At 47.2% G+C, this 19,367-nt stretch overlaps 1 protein-coding gene across 1 annotated transcript in view; it reads left to right on the top strand.

Moving 5' to 3' along the window:
- KIF1C (kinesin family member 1C) overlaps positions 1-19,367 on the top strand; it is a 912,154-nt gene that overhangs the window by 783,460 nt on the left and 109,327 nt on the right. Inside the window, exon 18 of the mRNA XM_086946204.1 lies at positions 2,061-2,144. Within this exon, the coding sequence (XP_086802330.1) occupies positions 2,061-2,144 (84 nt within the window). The remainder of the gene's footprint in view (positions 1-2,060; positions 2,145-19,367) is intronic.

The following is a 19,367-nucleotide window of genomic DNA, read 5'->3' as shown; positions in this document are numbered from 1 at the left end:
CTATAGATTCTCTTCACTGGTACGATAGTACATACCACTGCCCACCCCTGTTACCAGACTCTAGCCAATCCTCACAAACCTGTTTTGCATTTACATGTCTTCTTACAATGTGACAAGCCTGGGGACTAAGTGTAAGAACCCAGATTGGCAGGGCTCTGTGAGTCAATTTACTGCCAGGAAACCAGGGTCATTGCCCCAGTCCACTTGGATTGCTCCATCTCTTACTTAACTCCTGCCGTCCCTTCTAACCCAGGATGGGTACTGCTCCCCTTGGTCTTACTTCACTTTCCGGGAAACATGGTGGTCTAATCTGGCTTCACCACATTTTTAGTTGTTTAAATTTGATTGTAGCTCTCGATACTTCCCCAAAAAATATTTCTATGACACCAGCTTCATTCTCAACAACACTGATATAATTGATTTGCTGATGGGCAAGTTGGAGAAGCTTCCTAATCGCCGGACTGGCCCGCCTTCAGTCCTCTGGAAGGGCGATTTTAACATTCAACATTGTCACTTCTCTAACAGCAGTATAAGCAATGTTCAAGATACTAGCAGTGAGCACATTTCCAGCACACTCTCTATGGTGATCACATTTTGATCACATATCGTCTGCAGTTTGCTTTTGATTCTTACTTTGATAAAGCCGTTCTAAAATAGACTTTTGCAGGGAGTGATGACCCCAGTTTGATTGATTTTATGCTATTTTCAAATGACCTTTAGGGCTTTTTTGTTCACTATGCCGCTTTTGACAATGTGTTCAGTGATCATAATATTTGAAGGATCTCTGGCATTGCACGATGAGGTCCTGAGTTATAGTTACCAGAGCTAACGTGAACTATAACCTTGGTTTTATTTCATTGAATTCCTGGGATTTATTTTAACCTGAAGTAATATTTTGTTACTATGCCAACCTCACACTGCGCATGGGCTTCGGCTCCGCTTGGGGAACTTTTGTTTGATAGCGGACAAGAACAAAGAATCAAGCACACTAGAGTGGGGCTCTTGACAGCTCGGTACTCTCTTCTTGGCTTCATCTGTGCAAGTGCTCAGTGTTGGTACAACTGTTATTAGGGCTGCTGGCAAAGATGGCCAGGATGCAACTGAAACTGACAAGTGTCACCATCAGATACATGTACAGTTGTATGTTCTTACATTTACAATTATCAATGATTAAAGAGCTATTTATTGCACACTAGTAAGGAGGAAGTTGACTGATGTTGCGTATTAAAGCCTGTGGCAGCCATCATATTTGACTGAAATACTTAGGAGTGGAGGGCATTAGCAGGTTCCAGGTACAGGAACTAGAACTGTACCCACTGCCCTTCTTGCTCCACTTGACGCTCATGCGCAGCATCCTTTACAAGCTTGCCAAAAGAGACCTGACATCAAGTTGGTGATTCCTGGATCAGGCTCAGCACATGGCTATATTACAAGCTCAAGTTAACCAACACTGACAGCGGAAAGGAGAGACAGCTAGTCAGTTATCCAACACTGACAGCGGAAAGGAGAGACGACTAGTCAGTTTTCCTACTCTGAAAGCGGAAAGGAGAGACAGCTAGTCACTTATCTTACAGTGACAGCGGAAAGGAGAGACGGCTAGTCAGTTATCCAGCAGTGACAACGGAAAGGAGAGATGGCTAGTCAGTTATCCAGCAGTGACAGTGGAAAGGAGAGACGGCTAGTCAGTTATCCAACAGTGACAGTGGAAAGGAGAGACGGCTAGTCAGTTATCCAACAGTGACAGCGGAAAGGAGAGACGGCTAGTCAGTTATCCCAACAGTGACAGCGGAAAGGAGAGACGGCTAGTCAGTTTGATAAAGTGTTTAGGAAGCTTATTTGGATTGGTTGGGGGAGATGGGGGGGGTTAAAATGCACCAGTTCTGTGTTGTATTGTTGTAAGGCGTCTCATTAATGCTGTCGTGTGTCAGTGTATTACTGATGCACTTATAAGCTAGTCCATTAGATGTTTTAGAATTCCTAACATAACTTACACTAACATTCAGAACTGTTTAACCATAAAGGATCCTGTGATTGACAATTGACCTTTATCTCCTGTGCAGTGATTGTGACTCTGGAGCCAGGAGACGGTGCTGAAACCTATGTGAATGGGAAGCAAGTTACAGAGTCTTTGATCTTGAAGTCTGGTAAGGTTTTCCTCGAGTCACTTGATATTTGAGAGTTCGCTCACAGCTTAGGGGGTCTAGACTTGATGTGTTTCCCAGAGCTCCCAAACATTCATATTCAGAGAGAAGGCTTTTGAAGTGTACTCAAGTTGAGTTTAGAGCTGGATGGTTGTATTATGCAAGCTAAGGTAACAATTCAGTATTTATTTTTCACTTTCACACGTTTTGCAAAATGCTTTATTGAATTGTGCATGTGTAGATGTACAAAAAACAAAATAATTCTCAGCTGTCAGGAATGATCCTGGAGCACATCTTTAGTTCCTTCTTAAAGTCTTCAAATATGTTTAGTTTTGAGGCTATCAGATGACCTGATGACAGTGTGAGCAGAAATAAGAACCAAGGAAAAAGCAAATAAATGTACAGAAAGTGAAATGGTAATCAACTAATCGAAAAGCTCTGACGGAGTTTCATAAAGTAGGGACAGGTTCACATCATCCCACCACATGTGTGTGCTGCTTTTTTACTGCTTCTTTTGTTTTGACTTGTTTAACTTATATCCCAAAATAAAAAAAACAAATGGTGTATGCTAAATGTACTGTGACTTGCAATCCTCTAGTCCCCTGCACCTGCTCAAAGTGAATGAAAAAGATTAATCCAAAGTGCAGCAAAAACAGCGCATACCTCTTTTCATTGAGGTGCTCTGTGGTCTGCGTACAAGCATACTATAATAAATTACCTAGTTTAAGTGGATAATTTGAAAATAAATTCCCTTTGTTTCTGTGTTTTAAAATTTGGATAAAAATGTATGTGGTTGTTTCAGTTTTTAAAACGCTTTTTGAGTATTCTATTACCCCACTGAGAATAAACTGTTGCCTCATCAAACCAGACAGGAATGCTGTGCAGAGCGATTGCTAGAGATGGAGATTACTTGAAGAATTCCTCCCACCCCTTTACTCGTTGAAGTAGATGCCCTAAATGCACTCTATGCTCAGAAGTGGGCCCCATGCTTGTTGTGCCACTAGACGTAAGCTGTACCTCATTGAAGAAATCTAAGTATGCTGAGGCCGGGCTGGTCATGCGTGTGTTCTCATCTGGAGGAGACCTGATATTTCTGGCAGGACTGTTCCTGTTGGAGCAGAACCAAGTTTCAACACCAAAAGTGATATGGAGCCTTACCCCAACTTCCGTGGCAGAAAGGGCTTTTAAAATTTGTAAAATTATTGGTATCAATACCATTTTTCAGAAGCCTTGTGCGTCTAGTGAACAGATGCTGCAGGCCAGCGCCCCACGCTGAAGAAGATATTCCAGACTCCAGTGCACTCCACCATCCACACTTTTATGACAAATCAGTATCTTGGCTACAGTTTGATATTGAAGGGTGTAAGCGAAACAGTTGCTGGTATTACAGTAAAAAAATTACACTCACCTCAGATCTATTAAAGCTGGGTGGGTAACAAAGGATTGTCGTTTTAAAAATGGGTTTGTGGTTATGAAACGTTTGGAAAGCCCTGCAATAAACCATTTTTGTGAGAAGAGAAGGAATATAGAGAGTCTAATACGCTCAAAAGTAGTCTGTCTATAGTGGTGGATGCAGTGGCAAAGAGATTTGCAGGCAGTCAAGTCTCCGCAAGTCCCCAAATAAGGATACCATTTGCTGGGTAATAATTCTGGCAATCAGGAACTGCCATCTTTACAGCATCCAACACTACCAAATTTTGATTAAACTGCACTGCAGTAGGTGGGACAGAATGGAACCTTTCCTGGACTTTCTCCCGGAGGATAAGGAGCTAGAAACAAAAACTCTGCACAATGTAGATCTAGCACTATCTGATAGAGACTTCTAGCCTCAGGTTCTTTACCTTAGAATATTCCCAGGCGTCAGACTGGGTCCGGAAAATCTTGAGCAGTACCTCTGTGTGTCAGTAGATGGTGCCGAATGGCTTCGTGCCGGCATAGTCCACACCGCATGTGATGTGCAAGTTGCCTATATAGGCGCCACCCCAGCGTCCTGACCTCAATTCCTTTCTTTCTGCGCCATCAGCGTGGCTCCGGAAGAGCTACCTCAGTCGTTTTTTTAGTTTTGTTTTTTTACCACAGTTTTGTTGTTTCAGCAACCTTTTTGGGCCATTTTTGTTCCTAGTGTGCTTTAGGGGTGTCCCCTCAGAAAGCTTTGGGTTTTAAACCATGTGGAACCTGTCACAGGCAAATTGTTGTGAGAGCTTGTAGGAAGCTGGCTCTGTATATACTATACCAAAGTGAGGTAAAGTGTGCGCAAAGTCCAGTGGATCCCCAAAGGCTTGCAGAAGTAAAAGTAGATAATACCTTACTCTCTATTTCTGGTCGTGTGGCCGAGCAGCAAGGCTTTATCAGAGTGTAGTATTAAGCAGTTTTTGTGCACACTCAGGCAAGAAATGATTATGCTCATTCATGGTCTGAACTCTGAACAATTGTTTTGTATCAAAATATTTCTTTGTTGTATTTTTTTTTAGATCCAAATAGGTCTTGGTGCAAGTAAGTAAAATAGTACTTTTCTGGTCATACAGTTGAATGTAGTTACATGTAGGTCAAATGTTCAGAAATAGTTCAAATTACTTTTCAGTTACTTTGTAATTACTTTTTAGATTACTTTTCATATTACTTTTTCCACTAGTGTGATACGCCTAGGTACCACACCGGCACAATTCCAAAATAAAAGGTAAGTACGTCAGTTTTTCTAAACACACAGTTTCTTAAGTTCTCATACAGTTTCCAACTCCACACTTGGTTTTTTTCACCGAAAAGTAGTCAATGCAATTCTATGGGAGGAAATGAAGTTATCGGTTTAAAGGTAAGTGCTTAGTTGTGGGAGTTGTGTTTCTGAGGTTAAAACCAGGGTTCCCCTCAGGGTCAAGGACGCACTCACAGAACACCCTCAACAGCACTAGGGCGGCTGGGTGCTGAGGCCCAATGTTATCAAATGGGGTATAGGGGGCCTCTGGTTGGTGGGTGCTCACGGGCACGCCACCTGAATGTGGGAGCAAAGCCCTCAATGGAATCCTCACTTGGGGGTTTCTTTTGGGTAGCATCTGAGGTGGCCTGGGACACTCAAATTTGTGGACCAAGGGTACCAACCTCTCTTGTAGCAGGATTTTCTCCCGCCCCTATCTATAGCTCTCCTTTATACATAAGGCTCTCAGTTTTTCATTTTTACAGATAAATACAAACTGTGTTTCCTGTCTGCATTTATATTTAAAAATGCAGAAAATTGTAGTTCTTTTTAATGACTTTCCATGCTGTTTCATCAATTCCAGGCCACCAGCTGAGCAGATAGCCAGCATGGGAAGTTAAATAAACAGTAGGAGATTTCCTTAAATAATGGCATATATGAGCATGCATTTGTAGTATAATGCTCATATTTTCCCTTGTGTCTACTGTTACATTATATTTGGCTGCTGGATTGGCTAAAACATGACCGGCATAAAAGTATGAGTGCACGTTAATCAGTTAAATAAATGTGGAAGTATGCGATTTTACAGCATAATTTATTCACAAAATAAATCTGGATAAATACTGATAAGATGTCCAAAAAATAAATCTGGATAAGTACAGACTGAAATGTTAAACATAAACAGCATAGAACCAGGAGCCCTATTTATACATGAATGCCTCTGCTGCAGCTTTCATGCGTTCCGGAGACAGTCAGTAGGCACCGGGTGCAGCTCATTCTGTTAGCCGCAGAAAGGTCTTGGAGAATTTGGAACTCTGACCCTCTGAGTTTCTGCCATCCGCTCAGTCGCCCTCTTCACGAGACCTTCTCTCTCTGCCGCAGGGCAGAGTTCTGTAGCCAAACCTCCACAACCTACGCCTGCATGCATGGAGAATGAGTGGAACACACTCTGAGTGGATCTGACATTTATCTAGTATTGGGGTATCTTTCATAGATTCACATGCCTGAATCATTCCCCGTCGCCGAGGTGGGAGTCCCACGGTAATAATATAAACAAAAGAAGTGGCTTAGAATTTTTTTTGTAGTAGGCTGACAAGACTATAGGCCTTAAAAGACCCAAAACTTAGCAGCCTGTCTACCTCATTATATGAAAAGAACTGAAAAGGAGTTCCAACCAATCAGCTGTCAGCACCCTCTAGAACCTTCCCAGCAGAGGCAGTTCTCCTCAGATTTTCACCACACGTCATGTGGAAGGGAGTCTCCCTGAGTGCCTACTCAGTTTTCTACTTTTCTCTTCAGAATGTCTGAGAAGAAAGCCCTTTTCAAGGCCTGCAGGATCTGTGATAAAAAGAGGGTCCATATAGATGATCAGCACTTAGACTGCATCTACTGTCCTCATCCAACTCACATTGTGAAGGATTGCAGGATCTGCCGCACCTTCCCTACCAAGACCATCAGGGACAGAGAGGCAAGGGTTCTTCTATGGCTCAAATCATCTTCCTCAGATGATGAGGACAGAGCGTCTACTTCCAGCAAAAGAGCCAGATCCAGAGATAGCTCTTCTCCTGAGAGGAAAAAAATCTCAAATCCTCTCATAAAGCTACAGAACCCACAAGGAGGTCATCGTCTCCTCCTCTTGGATCTCCATCTTCAGGATCTTCAACTAAAATTGTGAGTAAAGCCCAGGCAAAAACTGTCTCTCTGGTGTCTTCTCACACAGTATCTGTGTCTTCTGCCACCTCAAGCTCTTCTTCTACGGTGTCTACGTCTTCTATCACCTCACCTATTGTGTCATCCAAGGTTTCCTCAAAGAAATCTTCTGGGGTTAAGGACATTTCTTCAATTTCCTCAAAATCATCGTCGACGACTATTCCGTCGACGACTATTCCGTCGACGACTATTCCGTCGACGACTATTCCATTGACGACTATTCCATTGACGACTATTCCATCGGCGACGACTCCATCGTCGACGACGAAAGCCCAGTCGAAGTCATCGTCGACGAAAGCCCCATCGACGACGAAGATCTCGTCGACGAACAGCCCGACGACGACAGCCTCGTCAACGACAGCCCCGTCGACGACAGTCCCGTCAACGACAGTCCCGTCAACGACAGCCCCCGTCGACGACAGTTCCGTCGACGAAGGTCCTGTCGACAGTACCACAGTCGATGACGATCCCCTCGACGACGAGTCCATTGACGACGAGCTCATCTACGGCAATTCCATCAATGAGCCAGCCGCCTCCAGCGCATCTTATCAAGACGCCGGAATCAATGTAGAGTCCAGTTATTACCAAGACGCCACCTGCAAGAGTGGCATACACTCATTTTCAGTTGAAGACCTATCATAGGCAGGACTACTCTAATATTTCCCCGCTACTACCATCGCACATTTTGGAAACCTATGTAGAGGAAGAGGAATCGGATGAGGATGATGGAAACGAAAAAGGTCCCTTTGGGATTGCACGGCATCTATCAGAATTACCAATAAAATGTCAGTAAGAGGGTGAAGATGAGGTTATGCAGGTGCATTTCTATCAGGAGAATTTGTCTACACCTTTCTATAGGCAACCATACAGAGCTCCACGTTCGGAGGAGATGAGTCATCTCCCTCCTTCTTTGGTTCAGAACTTGCAGGCCATTTTGGCAGACTTTCGCCAAAGGTTCCCGCCTACACCGTCCACGCCAGCGGTGCCTTCGGTACCAGCAGACGTACCCAGGCCTCCAACACTGCAGGCTCCAGTGTCGCCAAGACACACTGTGAACCCCACACCTCAAGAAGATCAGGATACTTCCTCTTCAGATGAAGATGGAAGAGAGGAAGGCGAGCTGCTTAATGACAACACACCTGAATATCCATGGGATGAATACATAATCCCCATGCCTTCACCTCCCTTGCCGCAAGCCTCTGATTCTTCACCGGAGGACATTGGCGGATTTCACAATATCATGCAAAGGGCTGCTACAAGATTTGAACTGCCAGTTACTATTGAGCAGTCGGACTGCTTTTTACACGACTTTAAAGAAGGGTATAGGAAGGTTACCAGGGCTTTACCCATTATAGATTTCATTTGGAAGGAAGGTCTTAAGTTAATGGAGACGCGCGCTTCTATCCCTGCAGTCCTTCCTCGTATTGAGAAAAAGTATAGAGCACCGCCAGAAACTCCATCTTGTCTGGTGGGCCATCCACGTCCGGACTCTATAATATCTCAAGCTGCTCAACTGAGGTCAAAGAATCCATCCACTCAAATCTCAACAGCACCGGACAAAGAGGGCAGGAGATTGGATCTTATAGGAAAAAAGTTCTCCACCAATGCTGCAGCTTCCATTAAAGCAGCGAATTCCTTGGCAATCCTTGCCCGCTATGACCGACAGATGTGGTCGGATCTGTCGGAATTCATAGATCTGATACCGGAAGATCGTCCGCAGGAGGCATGTAAAATAGTGCTGGAAGGAGAGAGGGCGGCATCAGAAATAATAGACTGCGCCCTAGTCATCGCTAACACTAACTTTAGACAGTTATCAGGTGCTGCGGTCCTCAGACAAAAAAGGCTGGCTCAGAGCAAGCTCCTTCAGACCGGAAGTGCAAACAAAGATCCTAGATATGGCTTACGACGGGGATTCACTCTTCGGTAAGCACATAGATGACGCCTTACTTACCATCAAAATGGATACAGACACTGTGAAATCACTTGGTACTCTGCAATATAAGATAGGCTCTTTTAGAGGGGCAAGGGGTCGTGGTTTATCATCTAGAGGAAATTACCACAACCAACAGAACAGGCAATACCAGTCTCAGTACAAGCAAGCGTATTACCAGTCTTCATACAGGCAATCTAGCTCCAGCAATTTCTCTCGTCAGGGAGGAAGACGAAGATCAAATAATCAGGGACGAGATTACAACAAACGTCCATGAGCTATGCTGGACGCCAGTCCAACATCCTCCCCTCCCTGTGGGCGCAAAGATCTCCGCCTTTTACCAGCAATGGTGGAACATTACATCGGATCAGTGGGTTCTCGACCTAGTAGAAAAAGGACACACTCTGGAGTTCTTAAAGAATCCGCCTACAACCCCGCCCAAGGGTCCCCCTCGTCTTCACTTACTGTTCAAAGAAGCCCTAAACATGTTTCGCAAGAATGCGAAAGAGAAGGTTCCCATCTCGCAAAAAGAAAAGGGATTCTACTCTTGCTTCTTCCTCATAAAGAAGAAATCGGAAGTGGCGCCCGATTTTGGATCTGTGCAAACTTAACAAATTCTTGAAGAAACAAACTTTTCGCATGGTGACGTTGACAGATGTGCTCAATTGTCTCAACGAAGGGGATTTTATGGCTTCTCTGGACTTGGAAGATGCTTACTTCCATATCCCCCTATACACCCCAAACATCGCAAATACCTACGATTCACAGAGAATGGCGTCCACTTTCAATTCAAGATGCTCCCATTCGGGCTGAAATCGGCCCCAAGAATATTTACCAAATGTTTAGCCCCAGTTTCTGCAGCACTGAGGTTGTAGGGAATACTAGTCTTCCCATACCTCGACGACTGGCTGCCGAAATGACCATCAAAACAGGCTACAAGACAAGCGGTCAAAAGCTCCCTCCGTCTATTCTCAAACCTAGGGCTCACCCTCAATGCAAAGGAATCACAACTGCAACCCCTTCAGGTGTTAACCTTTCTGGGAGCTTCACTGGACACCCAACAGTGCAAGGCGTTCTTGTCTCAGGAACGGCAGAACAAACTTCAAAAACTAGCAAAACTAATCTCAACAAAAAAGTCACTTTCTGTCACAACATATGAGTCTCTTCTGGGGATGTGCTCTTCAGCGATCAGCCTAGTCCCATTGGCAAGACTCCGGATGAGGCCGCTGCAAGAAAAATTGCACCGACAATGGCAACAAATAGGAGGTTCTTTCGACGATCGCATAAAGGTGACATCCAGAATGAGGCAAGCTCTTCAATGGTGGTCAAAAGAAAACAATCTGTCACCGGACCTCTCGTTTCTCCAAACCCTTCCGGAGTTCATTCTGACCACGGACGCATCTATGGAAGGTTGGGGAAGTCCTCTCCAGGACCTCCAGATCCAAGGGCGATGGTCCCACCAATTTCAGCAGCGACATATCAACAGTCTAGAGTTAAGAGTCATTTTCCTGTCTCTGCAGGCCTTCCTGCCGAGAATTGCAAATTCCTCAGTGCTGGTGCATACAGACAATACCACTAGCATGTTCTACATCAGCAAGCAAGGGGGAACGAGATCTCTCTCCCTCTCGCAGGAGGCTCAAGATATGTGGGAGTGGATTATACAACACGGCATAACCCTCAGAGCGGAGCATGTGAAGGGGGTGCAAAACTCTCTTGCCGACAACCTCAGCAGATCTCTCACAGGTTACCACGAATGAGAACTGGAACAGGATCAGGTGAACAGGATCTTTCGGAGATGAGGCACGCCAACTCTGGATCTGTTTGCGACTCGACAAAACAGCAAATGCCTGTACTACGCCAGCAGATTTCCTCAACTGGGGTCATGGGGAAATGCCCTGTCCATGAGATGGTCAGGAATCTATGCCTACGCTTTTCCCCCGATTCCTTTAATACCGTGGTTACTGCAAAAGATGAAGATGGAACATTGCACTCTTCTCCTCATTGCTCCTCGCTGGCCGAGGCAGTACTGGTTCCAAGAACTGCTCCTGCTATCTCAGCAGCCTCCAATTTGTCTCAGACTGAGAATTTCAATGTTGACAAGGGAAGGAGGTCAGATTTTACTCCCAGATCCTCAATCGCTTCACTTGCACGCCTGGCTCCTGACTTCTTAGAGTTTAAGAATCTCAAGATTTCTTCAGACTGTAGAGAGATTCTGTCTCAAGCCCGTGATCAGAGTACTATCAGAACGTACCGTTTAAATGGAGACGATTCTGTGGTTGGTGCGAAGCAAATAATATTCATCCGCTCCAGGCTCCACCTGAGGATATCCTTCCTTGCTTGCTATTGCTAGCCAAAGCAGGTCTAGTATTCTCTTCTATAAAAGTACATCTGGCCGCTATATCCAGATTCATAAAAAGTTCAAACAAGCCATCTCTATGCTCTTCCTCATTGATCAAGCAATTTCTCAAATGATTATTTTGGGCTTTTCCTCCAATCCGACCTCCACCTCCTAAATGGGATCTCAATATTGTTTTGTCCCAGTTAATGAGGAGGCCCTTCGAACCTATTCACAGAGCTGAACTAAAGTTTTTAACCTGGAAAGTCGCTATTTTACTAGCTCTCACTGCAGCCCAGAGAGTTGGTGAGATTCAAGCTTTCACAATTTCCGAGCCTTTCCTTCATTTCTCTTAGGACTATGTCACCCTGAGAACCAATCCGAAGTTCATCCCTAAGGAACCATCTCAATTTCATATAAACCAGCCCGTAAAGTTAAAGACTTTTTTCCCGGATCCTGTCACACCGGCAGAAAAGGCCCTACACTCTCTTGATGTCAAACAATGTCTAAAGTTCTATCTTCAAAAAACTAAAGACATAAGAAAATCTAACCAGTTATTTATTGCTTATGGTCAGGTCACGCTAGGACAAGCCACGATAGCCAGGTGGTTATCCTCAGTAATACAATTCTGTCACGAAAAAGCTAACAAGCCTTTAGCCAGAAAGGTTAAAGCACATTCCACCAGAATGATGTTGGCGTCGACAGCCTTATTTGCTGGGGTCACGCTGGAGGACATTTGCCGAGCTACTACATGGAAGAGTGTCCATACATTTACAAAGCATTACTGCTTGCAGTCGGCATCACAGGATGATGCAGCAGTGGGACAAGCGGTGCTGCAGCATCTTCTTCATTAAGGTTAGACTTTTAAAAGGTCTCTCACATTATATTCATGACATAAGAGTATGCATGATATACTGTAATGTTTTGCTTGTCAAATGCTGTTTTTAAAATGAACTATGTTATCTGAATATAATTATTTTCTTTCAGAAGGTTTTGCATATATGTATAGTTACATTTTTAGTGCTCTATAACCTTCCAGTTGAGTGGGGGATATGTAGAATCACGCTTTGTCTCCCACCTTCCGCAAACAACAGATATGGGTTTACTGCTTGCTATTCTATTTCAGGCATGTGAATCTATGAACAATACCCCAATATTGGATAAGGAAACAAGTTACTTACCTGTAACTACGGTTATCCAGTATTGGTATCTTTCATAGATTCACATGCACCCACCCTCCTCCCCGGCAGAGCAGTTCTTTATTAGGGATACATACTTCTCACTTGTGCTGGGAAAATCTGAGGAGAACTGCCTGTGCTGGGAAGGTTCTAGAGGGTGCTGACAGCTGATTGGTTGGATCTCCTTTTCAGTTCTTTTCATATAATGAGGTAGATAGGCTGCTAAGTCTTGGGCCTTTTGAGGCCTACAGTCTTGTCAGCGTACTACAAAAAAATTTCTAAGGCACTGCTTTTGTATATATTATTACCGTGGGACTCCCGCCTCGGCGCCGGGGAATGATTGAGGCATGTCAATCTATGAAAGATACCAATACTGGATAACCGTAGTTACAGGTAAGTAATTTGTTTTCACCTGCAGTAGTAGACATGCCTGCTTTTCCATAGTCCAAGCAAAGTTTGTGCTCCATCTTTTAGATCCACTCTCTTATGTTCTTCTGTTTATGTTGTCTTTGGTCTAGCAAATGCTTGCTGTGGGCACTGTTAAATGTTATTTGTTTCATCATTCGGTCTTTCTCGGTTTGCCTGATCAGCCCCTCTGTTCAATTCTCCTTGTGTTTTTTGAAGTGCCTTTGGTATATATTTCTTACTGCTCCCTTTATTATGCTTCAGTGGAACTTTACTTTGGTCCTTATGTTCTTAATGTGTATGTTTTTGGAACCTGTATGCACCTGTTCTTTCAGGTGGCTGCCTCTTGAGACCATCTTCCTCATTGCAATCTGTAAACTCGTCGTCTCTTTGGGCGAAAGGCGCAGTACAGCCTCCATGTAGCACCTTCTTTTTGGAATAGTGGCTACTTTGAGCTCAGGCATCCTGTCCCCCGTAAGTGGTGTTTCCCTTCCATGTGGGTCAGTCCACCTCGTACCCTGCTTTTTTTCTCTCCGCCACATGCATTTAAGGAGATGAGGCTTGACCAACTAGGGAGCACATTTTTTTTTTAGGGCGAGCAGACCTAAAAGCAGGCAGAGCCTGCTTTGTCTGCGAAGACAACTGTTGTTGGCGTGTTAGAAGGAATCTGAGACGGAGCTCACGCACGAGCGTCGCTGTCTCAGATTCCTCCTCGGGGCCGCGCACAGCACCACACACGCATGCGCATACACAGAGACACACAAGCGCCCATGCACGCACCCATACATACAGAGAACCCGCCGTCGCATACACACACGCGCGCAGACACACACACACTGCATACACACACGCTCCCCCCCTCCCTTCACGGCGCTGTGCCCATCTCCTGCCTCGCAAGCACCACACACGCATGCGCATTCACAGAGACACACAAGCGCCCATGCACGCACCCATACATACAGAGAACACATCCCCGCCGTCGCACACAAACACACTGCATGCATACACAGAGACACACACACAAGCACGCACGCACCCATACATACAGAGAACACACCCCGCCGTCGCATACACGCATGCGCACCAAGACCCCCGCCACCCCACTCACCAGGTTCTTTGTTCGTGTCCCTCGGCAGCCATCCGGTCATTCTGGGCAACAGGCGGGTGCCGCGCTGAGACGCAGTCACGCAAATCTTCCGGCGGGCACTGGAGCGCGGGGTAGACTCCCGTCTGCTTCCTGTATTTCTCTGGCCCCGCCCCCGTCCCAACACAGATTGCCTGGCTTCCTGTTGAAGCCGGGCTGCGGCGTTTCATTATTTTTCTTCTCAACGGCAAAAATATTAATCTTCACTGGCTGACTCCATTGCAGGAGTTGTAATCTTGGCTCGCTTTAAATTAATTGGAATATAATCGTTTTTAAACGAACAAATTGAATAAAGCCTTCACTGGACATACGCTCTCATCGTACGAGAAGGCACAGATTACGTGAAGAAATTGCCATAATTGGATATTCCTTGTTTTTTCTTCTTTTCCTCACTGCTGTCTTTAAACGGAAACCCGAGGGAGCCAGGCTCTGCTTGGGAATTGCCGCATCGGATGTTTTCTTTCGGGTTGTTTCAGTTTGGGCTGCGCGTGTTTACGTTTAATCCCTGAAAGTCGTACAGTCTCGGCTGTGATACACTGCTATCTCCTCCCTGCAGTCGGGCTCTGCTCTGGCAGATGGCGGCGGAGCGCAGAATCATCTCTTGAAACAACATGACTCGTCCAAGAATTATTTGCGTTACGTTTGTTTGCTTCCGCATTAAATTATCATATATATGCACAGCCAGTAATAGGTTAGTCACGCGTCAAATATTCAGAAGGCTGAGATTGTGTACGCGGCATTTAAAATAGCAAAAACAATTTGCACCGCCTGCTTCTGTTTCTTTACTGTTTGTCCTTGCAGTCACTCCTGTGCTGTTATGCACCACGACAGAGGCATGCAACGGAAATGACGTAGGAAGGCGCGAGGTAAAGCAGCCTTAGCGTTGAAGACTTTAAAGTGCAGGTGCAGTGTTGACTGTTCCTCTCCAGTGTATATTTTGAAGGTTGGGTGTTCGAAGATTCTGTGGGGGGGTCCTGGCCTGGGTCAAAACCCCGATGCGGAACACCATTAGAAGCATCTTCCATTTTACCAGGTGCCATGAGCAGCTTATTCTAAGTGTAAACAGGCATTGGCAAACTCAACAGACCTGACTTTAATGTGCTGATGAATTCAAACTGCATTTGTGTATCATACATAGTGTATGCCTATATTTCGATGCGTTCCCACATTAAAGCCGTTTGCATTGCCAATGCTTGTTTAACAAGCATTTGCAATGCAATAGGTCTCGCATTTGCGAGAGATTAAGCTATTGGCATTGTAAATGACAATGCCTTTTATTTATGTTTTAAAAACTAACATGTAAATAAAAGGCATTGCCATTTACAATGCCAATAGCTCAAACTCTCACAACTGCGAGACCTATTGCATTGCAAATGCTTGTCTATCAATTCGACTAAGGAGCAAAGGACAGACGACCAACTGTACTAAAGTGCAAAAAAAAACGGAAGGTTAGCCAAAAACAGTTCCTTTCAATGTGGATTTTCCTCTGTATCAAGATGTGCTATGCCTTGGCCAAGAAAGAGCTCCCTGAGTGCCTTAGGGCTCATTGCACCAGAACTAAAGCTGCAACTACAGCTTTAGCTAGAGGTGGTTTGGTGTTGAATATCTACCTAGCTATTACATCTGACTGTCTAACACCTTCACTAGGCTCTATTGTATCTAATCTTAGGCCTGCATGGATCGTCACTTTGTCCGCTCAGTCCTGCAGGACTTTCTGTAAAGTCCATTCTGCAGAACCAACTCTGTGGTAGGGTACTGCTTTAATATCTGTTCAAAAGATGAGAAATTCACCTGCCTCCGGACCTGCACCGCACCCGCCAAGCACCAGCAGCAACCACCACAAGTGCATCCTGCTCAACACCCGCTCCGTCCACAGACACGCCGTCGAACTCTGGAACCTGCTCGACACAACATCACCAGACGTCGCCTTCCTCACGGAAACCTGGATGAAAGCCTCCTCAGCGCCCAACATCGCCATCGCCATCCCGGACGGATACAAGATCACCCGGAGGGACCGCGTCAACCAGACTGGAGGAGGCATTGCCATCGTACACAAGAACACCATCCGCATCACGACCAACTCCGACGACCCCTTCACCGCCGCCGAACACCTCCACTTCCAGATACACACTGACCCCAAGACCACACTCAGAGGCACCCTCATCTACAGACCCCCGGGACCACGCACACAATTCAGCGAGGACATCGCAGACTTCATCAGCCCGCACGCCCTCCCCTCCGCTGACTACATCCTCCTAGGGGACCTCAACTTCCACCTGGAGAACAACAAGGACAGCAACATCACCACCCTGCTGGACAACCTCGCCAACCTCGGACTCAAGCAACTGGTGAACACTCCCACCCACTACACCGGGCACACACTTGACCCAGTCTTCTCCTCAAGCAAGTACATCTTCTTCAGCCACTCCACCGGACTTCATTGGACTGACCAAAGCTACGTCCACTTCAGGTTCAGAAGAACCACGACCCACCACCACCCGCAAAAGGTTCCTCGCAGGAGCTGGAACAAGATCACCGCCGACCAGCTCACCGCCTCCCTCAGCCAGAACCCTCCCGCCAGCACGACGGACCCCAACGAAGCAGCCAGCAACCTCACGCAGTGGTTCACCAACTGCTCAGACGACCTCGCATCACTGAAGACCCCTCCCAGCAGACCCGTCAGCAAGAAAGCCTCTTGGTTCACCGACGAACTTAAGAACTCCAAGAAGAACTGCCGCACCCTCGAGAAAGCCTCGCACAACGACCAGACCACAGACAACATGACTGCCCTCAAGCACGCCGCCCGCAAACACCACCAGCAAATCCGCACCACCAAAGAAGACAGCCTTCAAAGAACGACTGGACAACAACGCCCACAACAGCAAGGAACTCTTCAGCATTGTCAAAGAGCTCTCTAACCCCAGCGCCGGAAACAACGACATCACTCCCTCGCAAGACCGCTGCGACTCGCTCACCTCGTTCTTCCACCGCAAGATCGCCGAAATACACAACAGCTGCGGCGCACCAACCACGCACCCAACCACCGAACCAACGCCCCCCACCACCACCCTCTGCGCCTGGACCCCGGTCAGCACCGAAGACACCACCCGTACGATGAACACCATCCACTCCGGATCCCCAACTGACCCCTGCCCCCACCACGTCTTCAACAAGGCCGACTCCATCATCGCACCTCAACTCCGGGACATCAGCAATACCTCCTTCAACACCGCCACCTTCCCAGAGAGCTGGAAGCACGCCGAGCTCCGCGTCCTCCTTAAGAAACCAACAGCGGACCCCACCGACCTCAAGAACTTCCGCCCCATCTCGCTCCTCCCTTTTCCTACCAAAGTCATCCAGAAGACCGTCAACAGACAGCTTGCCACCTTCCTCGAGACAAACGGATCCTTCGACCACTCGCAGTCCGGTTTCCGAGCCAACCACAGCACCGAGACCGCCCTCATCGCAGCCACTGACGACATCAGATCCCTGCTCGACAACGGGGAAACAGCGGCCCTCATCCTCCTGGACCTCTCCGCAGCGTTTGACACGGTCTGCCACCGCACCCTAGTGCAACGCCTCAGCAACATCAGAATCCGAGAGAAGGCACTGGAGTGGATCATCTCGTTCCTCGCCGGAAGAACCCAGAGAGTCCGCCTCCCCCCGTTCAGATCCGAGGCCACCGAAGTCAGCTGCGGCGTACCACAGGGATCATCACTCAGCCCCACCCTCTTCAACGTCTTCATGAGCCCCCTCGCAGCCATCGCACGCCAACACAACCTCAACATCATCTCGTACGCTGACGACACCCCGCTGATCCTCTCCCTCACCAACGACCCCGCCACCGCCAGAACCAGCCTACACGAAGGGATGAAAGACGTCGCCGAGTGGATGAAGAACAGCCGCCTGACACTGAACTCAGGCAAGACGGAAGTCCTCATCCTGGGATCGTCACCCTCCGCCTGGGACGACTCCTGGTGGCCCCCTGCCCTGGGCACCACTCCCAAGCCAACGGACCACGCACGTATCCTGGGCTTCATCCTGGACTCCTCCCTCTCGATGACCAGACAAGTCGCCGTCTCATCATCGTGCTTCAACACCCTGCGCATGCTCCGAAAGATCTTTCGATGGATCCCCTCCGAAACCAGGAAGACGGTCACCCAAGCACTAGTCACCAGCCGACTGGACTACGGAAACACCCTCTACGCCGGAACCACAGCCAAACTTCAGAAAAGACTCCAACGCATCCAGAACGCCTCCGCACGACTCGTCCTGGACATCCCCCGTCACAGCCACATCTCCGGCCACCTGAGAGACCTGCACTGGCTCCCCGTCAGCAAGAGGATCACGTTCAGACTCCTCACCCACGCACACAAGGCTCTCCACGACCTGGGCCCCAAGTACCTCAACAACCGCCTGACCTTCTACACGCCCACCCGCCAGCTACGATCGACCAGCCTCGCCCTCGCCACCGTTCCACGCATCCGCAGAGCCACCGCCGGAGGAAGATCCTTCTCCTACCTGGCAGCCAAGACATGGAACTCCCTCCCCATCCACCTTCGGCTAACCCAGGACCATCTCTCCTTCAGGAAGCAACTCAAGACCTGGCTTTTCGAGCAGTAACGGACCCCTCTCCCCCAGCGCCTTGAGACCCTTCCGGGTGAGTAGTGCGCTATACAAATGTTATGATTGATTGATTGAGAAATCTGCGATTAGAAGTGTTGATCAGAAAAATCAGTTACTTAAAATATTACTCTTTCTAGTGGATACTCTATTTAATGGCAGATTCCTCAGCACCCTACCTCCTACCTTTTCTGTGGAATAGACTTTTTAATTTTTAATAAGGTTTCATGTTCGTTCGGAGTGCTTGGTTGTAAACTGATATCAGGGTTTTACGGTAACACCTATAAAAGACCCTGCATTATCTCTTCTGGGGGCAGGACAAGGCACCCTCAGAGTGCCCTGGGTATCTGTGGTACCATTTACCAGGGGCGGACCTGTCGCCAGAGATGCCAATTGGGTTTTCAATGCAGTTTTTGGCCAAAGAAATTAGGCCCAAAGTACCTGATTAGCAGGAACCCAGGGCACAGTCAGTCAATGTTCTTCAGCAGTTCAGCAAAAAGTGGGGGCAACCATGCAGAAAGGGGGCACTTTCTCACACCCTGCGTCAGGCTGGATCTGGGAAATACTATCACTCTGTTGCTTTTCGACAGGTCTTTCTTCTAATTTTTTGTTGACGTAAAAAAACTTTTGAACATTGTGTGCGAGGATGTCTTCAAGGAAGACAGGGCTCAAGCCGTGCAGTGCCCCACACCTCTTCTGTCTCTGGTGACTCACCCACGATTCAAAGTCATGCTCGGACTTCTGAGCTATGGCTCCGAAGGCCTTGTGGGAGCGGACTATGAAGCTCCTTGCAGCCTGGCAGTCGACACCATCCAGCGAGACTCTGCAGAGGTCCAGTTCCTGATCAAAGAAGAGGTCGTGGGACCTCTCCGGGAGCCCAAATCCTCTTCGTCCCACTCAAGGTCTTCGGGACAACTGGGTAAGAGCAGTGACGCACTAGACATGGTTTTGTGGAGCCGGAACCAGGGTTGACTTCGTGCCTCCGTCACTTTC

The sequence above is a fragment of the Lissotriton vulgaris genome, chromosome 12 (genome assembly GCF_964263255.1).
Source record: "Lissotriton vulgaris chromosome 12, aLisVul1.2, whole genome shotgun sequence".
Classification (NCBI taxonomy): Eukaryota; Metazoa; Chordata; class Amphibia; order Caudata; family Salamandridae; genus Lissotriton; species Lissotriton vulgaris.
Note: the sequence above shows the minus strand (reverse complement) of the source record. Positions and strands in the feature narration are given on the sequence as shown.